This window comes from Nicotiana tomentosiformis, chromosome 4, assembly GCF_000390325.3.
Source record: "Nicotiana tomentosiformis chromosome 4, ASM39032v3, whole genome shotgun sequence".
In the NCBI taxonomy this organism is placed as follows: domain Eukaryota; kingdom Viridiplantae; phylum Streptophyta; class Magnoliopsida; order Solanales; family Solanaceae; genus Nicotiana; species Nicotiana tomentosiformis.
In genome coordinates, this window is record NC_090815.1 from 52,982,837 (window position 1) to 52,990,566 (window position 7,730).

General features: G+C 34.8%; 1 protein-coding gene across 2 annotated transcripts; it reads right to left on the bottom strand.

The window, feature by feature from the left end:
• Nucleotides 1-2,743: 2,743 nt before the first annotated feature.
• On the bottom strand, nt 2,744-6,602 carry LOC104120271 (BTB/POZ domain-containing protein At1g67900-like). 2 transcript variants are annotated; one of them, XM_009632021.4, is made up of 5 exons: nt 6,245-6,602; nt 5,395-5,585; nt 5,250-5,319; nt 3,941-5,173; nt 2,744-3,403 (listed from the first exon to the last, which is right to left on the bottom strand). In XM_009632021.4, the coding sequence occupies exons 2-5, from the start codon at nt 5,451-5,453 to the stop codon at nt 2,954-2,956; spliced, it is 1,812 nt and encodes a 603-aa protein (XP_009630316.1). In that variant the 5' UTR covers nt 5,454-5,585; nt 6,245-6,602; the 3' UTR covers nt 2,744-2,953. The 2 variants fall into 2 exon arrangements, with proteins under 2 accessions (XP_009630316.1, XP_033508479.1); XM_033652588.2 differs by lacking the exon at nt 6,245-6,602 and having other exon boundaries at nt 5,395-5,790.
• Between the last annotated feature and the right edge of the window lie 1,128 nt (nt 6,603-7,730).

The window sequence follows — 7,730 nt, forward strand, 5'->3', positions numbered from 1 at the left end:
AATTACTTACTTTTGCTCTTGCATGCTGAATTAGATAACTATAGACTGGTAAAACTAACTTTTTGCTGATGCCAAAGGGGGAGAAATTAGCAGGTTCTTTTGTATTTTCTTGTGGTTGTCTTGTGTCCCCAGGAAAATTGCAGGTACATTACAGTGCAAAATTGAGGGGGAGACGACTACAACAACTGACATACAGGATGTCAAGCTGAGGGGGAGTTAACTAGAAACATCTGACAGGAAACACAAGTTGAGGGGAAGTCAACTAGAAACATTTGACAAGAAACACAAGTTGAGGGGGAGTCAACCACTACGAATGCAAAGTCGACTGATAAACAGGGAAGTAAACTGGTGTTATCATATTGTTATTTTGTTATCATCAAAAAAGGGGAGATTGTTAGATCTGCGTTTAATTTAATGATGCAAAATAACACATCTTTTATGTGCAGAAACACTCCTGAAGTAATGGAAAAGAAGTATCAAAGATTTGAGACAAAAAAGGACGGAGTAGCAGAAATTCGAAGGGAAAATCAATCAAGGATTTGATAGAAGATTAATGGGGGATATTATAGGAAGGACCTAAATTAAAGGAAGTCAAGATTGCGAAGCTATGCACCGAAGATTCCTCCATCAAAGGAAGACAATTAAGAGCCGAAATCAAGGGATATGAATTGATTCATCAAATAACGGGAATATCTGCTTAGAAAAGCAAAAGTCCAATCAAGACCACAAGTCAAGGCAAATCAATATAAGTAACATCTTATTCTTGAAAAAAATCACTCTATGATTCCTTTCAAGGATCAACTCCCTTGGGTTTGCAATCTCTCAAGATTCACGAGACAAGAAGACCTCATGGAGTATATATATATATATATATATATATATATATATATATATATATATATATATATATATATATATATATATATATATATATATATACTGTACCAGCCTTGAAGACATATATTTTGATCATACCAACTTCGTACTCTTGGTTCTACTCTAAAACAAGTATTGTAATCTTAAGCAAAGTTTACTGTGTAATCAGTAGAGAGAAGAAGAGAGAAAAATATTGGTGAGGCATTGTATCGAAAACATCAAGAGCGTACTTAGATTCAAAAGTGAGTTGGTGTTTGAAGAGAACATCAACACAATTGTATGGAACTATTCAAGGAGTTTTGAAGAGAGAACACCCTTGCAACTCAAGGGGACTATAGTTGGATTCACATTGAATCCGAACAAGTATAAAATCCAGGTGTCTTTAATTCCTGCACTTTACTTCTTCTTTCAGTTATATTCTATCTTTATTTTCAGTCGACTAATTGGTAAACTAGTCAACTACATAGAATACAAAAAGAAAAACTGGCAATTCACCCCCTGGTACTTTCAGTAAAGACTGTTGTTATGCGTGAGTGTAATAGCTATCCAAAATCTCTTTCGAATACAAAAGCAGATCGATCGATTGGTGTTATGGCTGAAGGATTGAGTCTCTTAACAAGTTTAGGCATTGCCTAGACTTGGTTGATGTGTGCAGAATGGAAAGAGTCCTTGCAAGGGCTGAGGGCTACGCAGGGAGATGTAATTCCAATTGATAAAGAGAATTCAAGCCAAGAGGAAGATTTGTTAATTATGTCTTGAATTTATTTTCTCGTTTTTTAGAAGGAAAAAAACCCATAATCCTTACACGTTTGAAAAACACATTGTTCTAATAGATTGGAAAAGGAAAACCTATTATCCTTGTAGAATTGGGAAAACTATTCTCTTATAGGTTTATGATTACTTGAGATTTATATATAGGGTTTGTAGGATGAGATTTTTCTTATTCATAGTGGAAAACTCTCTTTTTTGCCCCGAGAATGAGGCTTAGCTGAACCTCATTAAATCTTAGGGTGTGTTTGGTATGAAGAAAAATGTTTTTCATGGAAAATATTTTCATAGAAAATGTTTTCATGAAAAATGAGTGGTTTTATTTTCTAGTGTTTGGTTAGAGAGTAGTAAATATTCTTAATAAAAAGTAATTTTTTATGCTACTCTTCTCACCCCCCTCACCCTCCTCTCTTTCCCCCAGGCCTCTAAAAATTCACACAAACCCAAAGGAACTAATGTGCTGCTTTACTTTTTTACCCAAAAATAACGTTGAAATTTATGCTCAATAACTATAAAAAAAAATACTCTTTTTTTGGTTGAAAAAGAAAGTACTCTTTCTAAAACATGAAAATAAAGTACTCATTTTATTGAAATAAAAGAAAATACTTTTTCTACATCATGAAAAGAAAATACTCATTTTGTTGAAATAAAAAAAAATACTTTTTTACATCATGAAAAGAAAGTATTTTTTTTGTTAAAATGAAAAAAATACTTTTTTATATCATGAAAAAAAAAATACTCATTTGTTGAAATGAAAAAAAAAAAAACTATCTAAATTATGAAAAGAAAGTACTATTAATAATATTTTTATTTAGAGTGGGGGTGGGGTGGGAGTTGGGGTGGGGGTGGGGTGTGGGGATGAGGAATAGGGTGGGTAAGGTTGAGAAAGAGTTTTGAAAAATGATTTCTTTTTTTCTTGATAGGGAAAACATTTTCCTTTAATTTGAGGAAAATGAGTTCACGAAGAAAATATTTTCCTAAACATTTAGGCCAACCAAACATGGAAAAATTGGAAAAATATTTTCCTTCGTACCAAACACACCCTTAGTGTTATTTTTTTTATTTACTTTGTGTGTGATTATGTGTTAGTTAACTCACGAGCCACAATATATTTATTGGATAAGATAAACCAATAATTCACATTGGATTTTCCTTTCATAAAGATTACAGCTTGTTTTCCGACAAGTAAAGAAAGAGATAAATAGATAGTTAACCGGCAAGAATTGTGGCAATAGAGTATACTTTACCCTTCAAATAACCCCCTGCCCTTCCCGAAACGCTATTAACCAAGAAACTAAGCAAATAAAATTCAGTTCTTTTCACTTGCAACTGATCGATTGCTGGACCATAACTTACTGAACATTCTCTTAGGTCGACTAGGAAATATGCAGGAAGCTTTTATTCGTGAGGATGTCCCATTTCCATCAACATAATTTTCATCCAAATCTTCATTTTTCAGTGTTGAAAGCTTGCCTGAGGCACTCCACTGGTCATCTGCAGGTGTCATTTTGAACGATGCAGAAGTCTTTGATATGTCATCATGGTTAGCTAGAAGCGCTTTGATGTGGCTGGGGAGCTCAGTTATATGGCCACCGGACATGGTGGCTCGAGCTTGCTCGAAGAACAGAACTTGAACTACTACCCTTAATGGGAGCAATTCGTTTTGAGCTGCATGCATGCAGACTTCCATGGATAATTTCTTGCAGTCTAACATTCTGCACAAACGCTTTCTTTCATTCTTGTTCAGACCTGGATGCCCCTGCATTTTCATAGTAACAAGGGAAGAGTTTAACTACTGTACAATGATACGGTAAGAAAACAATTAAATCAAGATATATAACTACAAGTAATTAGAAAAAATAAGTGAAACATGTTAAAGGGAAGAGAAGACAAACCATTTTTAAATTACATTCGGTATGCTGCAAGTCTACACAAGTGTTAAATCATCAAAGGAATGGTCATCATTGTTCATGTTCAATTTCTTCACCAAAAAAAAAAAAGGATTTACATATACTATAACTATGCCTATTAAAAAACCAATGAATTCAACCTCCTGATTTTGACAGGATCTCTTGACTTGAGAAATTTCAGTGGTGAAGGGGTTGGTTATGTGCTAAAATGAAATTGGCCCACATTGTATCTTCTAACATCTAGGTTATCTTCAAATAGTACCTTTCTACTTCTATTTGAATTTCAGTTTCTGGAACTACAAGTAGACTTAATTATTCTTGAATTCTCGATTTTATAAATTAAAAATAAATTGAAAGAGATATGCATGATGTAATCTCGAATTTACCTTAAGATAGATGTCAATGGCTCTGTAAAGATCATCATGGTCGAGCCTAGCAAATTTTGGGATTGCTTCAGCAATGAAAATGAAATTTGACAGAGGCAACTTTTCCTCGCTGGCAATCTCTTGGAGATATCCATCCACAAGCTTAGCTACTTTAAGTTTAGAGCTATGTGATGCTGAAGATGATCTCCTGCTTTCCTGGAACTCAAGGTCAATGTTCTCGGCGGACCGAGATCTTCTTCTCACAAAATCCCCTTTCATTCTTGGAGGACTTGTTGGTGGACTCTGACCCTGTAACATGAACTGTTCTAATATGGTCATAACTATATCTACATCATAAATTGTATCACTTGTTTTTGATACACAAGGTATTAACAGATCACCAACTGTAGCATCCTCTAACTGAAGTCCAACTCTTGTTACCAATTCCATCTTTGATGATGAAGAAGCCTTTAAAATGTTTGCTGCTTTAAGCAATTTCAACAGAAAGCTACAAGAAGCAGCTCCTCTTTCAGTAGGCAATAAGCTTATAATTGATTCCAAAAGCAGCCTGTATTTCCCAATTGAATCTGAATCAGAGTGCTTAGACTCAAGGTTTGCATATTTTGATATGTGTGGTAGCCATCTAGAGGCGTAAATTCGCAATGCATCACCAATAAGACCAGCTGGTACTTTTACACCTGATTTGATGGCTATCATGGTTCTCCAATAGAGATCAATGCTCAATTCTGCTAAATCATCAGCCCACCAGTCCTTGGATAAAGGTTTATTATGCCTTAGGCTTTGTGATCCATTGCAAGAAATATCATCTCTTCTCGAGTAGCTATGTGACAAATTCATTTTGAGAGGATGGGCTAAAACCTTTGATGCAATGGCTTCAATACATGTGCTTGTTATGCCAAGGTCTTCGGACCATAAAGGAAATGCCTTGGTGCTCTGTAATGTCACAATTGAGTCTCTCCAACCTGAAAGAACACATGAATTGAGGAATACTTGGAGTTTACAAATTAAGTTTCCCTTTTCTACATCCTCTGTCATTTGTAGATATTCTGCTGCACAGCGTACTGAAACAATGTTGTGAGCACTGAGAGTGATTGTGATTCCATAGCAGAATTTAGCACACAACTCGAAGTCTTCTATGCCACATGGAAAATCTGGTAGCTGGACTATTTGGTGTTGAGAGGTTTTGTCAACGCACAGTCTCTGCAGCCTCAAGCACTTGGACAACAGGGGAAACTGTTTTTTTCAAGAAAATAGATTATGACAAGGTTTAAAAGATAAGAAAAGAAGAGAGTTGGGCAGAGAATTTAACCTTGTGAAGCAAATATCTGCTACCCTTTACTTGAACTATGAGATCACTTAAAATCTCTGAGGAGACTGATCTGTATCAAGTAAAGAAAAAGCTTGGTTACTCCATTATCTTTCTTTAATTCAGGATTAAGTAAAATTGAAGTTACCTAACAGCCTCGGTAGTGAAGAATGTGTCAGGCCGAGATCCTAGTTTCATAAACTTCATATCTGAGGTCTCTTTTTGTTTGTTAATTCAGCAAAATTTAGACCATAGCATAGTTAGAGAGACAAAACCATCTCCATGTTGAAAACTTCACTTTTTTCAGGACACCCCTACCTTGAAAAGATCCTCTTCCAGCTGCAAGCAGTAGATATTGTCGGAACGACAAAACAACTACTAACTATACTGACAAAATAATTGGTAACCAAAACAAGAAATTTTTTTAATCAACCCCCAAATAGTTTTAAAGGGGAACGGGAAAAAGGGAAGAGAAAAGGGCAGAGAACTGTGTAGGAGGAAGGCAGAATTAACGAAACAAAAGAGTTACTGAACTTCTGTATTTGTTGGTATCTTCCTAGCAGAGCCTCAATTTATATTAATCATAGCCAAAATGTCATGAACCAAGAATACCAAGGACTTCCAAATCCTTGTCCTGTCAGTCAAGTTCTCTACCCCATTTGATTTAGACATGCCAATTGCCAAGAGAAGAAGTAATGGCACTCAAAAATCTCATCAAGATCAAAGGATGATAGAAACACAAGTCAGTCAATTTTCTTAATAACCTAGAAGGACTTTCCTTTTCCCCTTTTTTTCTCAAGAGAAACGTAGAGCCACAAAAATATTTAGTTGTATATAAGAAAAAATTAACTTTAATTTAAAAAGGCGAAATCTGTTAGAAAAAGATTTTACACAAACTTGGAAATATTTCACGTTATTGTAGTACTCCCAAAGAACTATAATATCAGTTCTTGAAAATGTCTTGAGGTTTTTGTAACTTGAAGAGTTAGAGCCACTACCTTAACTTTGGACTTTGGTATCCTTCTGTTGCCAGCGTGCTAGCAATGAGAGAAAAAGCCACGCCCACTAGTGCCCTTCCTTCTCATCATTACCTCAACAACTTTTCTACTCCTAATTTACGCCCTTGGATTATTTTAGTCAAATTTAGGAAAAAGAATATAGAAACAAGTAATAATGATATAAATGGAAGACTGAGAGATATAAAATAAAGAAAAGAAATAATAGGATGTGTATCACCCTTAATGTTTGCTTTCATCAAGTCTAATTTAAGGGCCTCAAGTTCATGATATATGAATCAATAGTGATTTTCTTTATGGCTTTTAAAATATCAACACAAGCGGACCAGCAAGCATTTAAAGCAAGAAGGCCATAGCCAATGAATATAATTTGTTTATATTTGTAGGTGAAAAGTGGATGTTAGTTTTCCATGTGAAGAAAGGAAAGAAAAAAAAAGGAGTCTTTCGTCATAAATAAGTTGTGAGGCTAAAATGCATTTAAAGGTAGTTGAAAATGTTACTCAATTTTGTTTTCTGCATTGGATTCTTCTTAGAAAAAATTGCACACTTTCTTTTAAAATTTTATAATCTTTATATCAACAACGAATTCAATCAAATTGTGATGGTCTGATTGAACTTGTAGTGGTCCAATTGATACATGAATAAACCTAGGGTTGATAAAAATCGAATGGCATATTAGTATTTGGCGGTGGCAACAAGCTTTTATCTTCTTATGCATGCAATATCGGATTCAGCCACCAGTTTGGCTAACTGCAAAGCTAACTTTTATATCATTGGGGGCGAATTTGTTAGTATCATTATCAGTTATTTAAGTCTTCTAGTCTTATTCATTTAGTTATGTATGTTTTTAGACTTTAGTATACAAAATCTTGACTAGAAATGTCATCATTTCATCGGTGGCTTGTTAAGAATTGTTTCACGTTATGATTGAATTTTATGCTGGATAATAATTGAAATTATTGTTGTGTAAGACATAATTTCATATCACTCAAATGTGCCTATGAAAGATTCATGGATCAATTCAGGTTATGAAAATTATGTGTAAAATAATCTTTTGGTAATTTGAGATAAAAGCTACTATACCTTTGGGCTAAAGCTGCGGACCTGTTGTGTCTATCGATAACTAAAGAGAAGTTGACTCATAGATCGTCTTGGCTCAATCAATGTCTACTATGATCTAGCTAGGCACCGGATTTGAAGGTGTCATGGCTCTTTCAATGTCTGGCTAGGACCAGGATTCAACCATGTATTATCCCTGTCAGTGTCTGGCCAGGTCCACTACCCACCCACGAACTGGCTCAATCGCTGCCTGTTCGGTGAATGGACTATGGGGAATATCTGACATACGGGGTGTAGTAACTAGTACTATTTCTTCCATTTCAATTTGTTTGATACACTTCCAACAATCGAATCTTTAAGTGTTTAAAAATAATATTTACATATTTGAGAATAATATAAAAAATACTAT

Bases quoted from the DNA above. Each gene is read 5' to 3' on its own strand.
- LOC104120271 (XM_009632021.4), bottom strand. From the start codon at position 5,453: ATGAAGTTTATGAAACTAGGATCTCGGCCTGACACATTCTTCACTACC. The intron at 5,320-5,394 runs GTAACTTCAATT...TACTTGATACAG, and splicing joins TTCACTACCGAGGCTGTTAG to ATCAGTCTCCTCAGAGATTT. The intron at 3,404-3,940 runs GTAAATTCGAGA...ATGAAAATGCAG, and splicing joins CCATTGACATCTATCTTAAG to GGGCATCCAGGTCTGAACAA.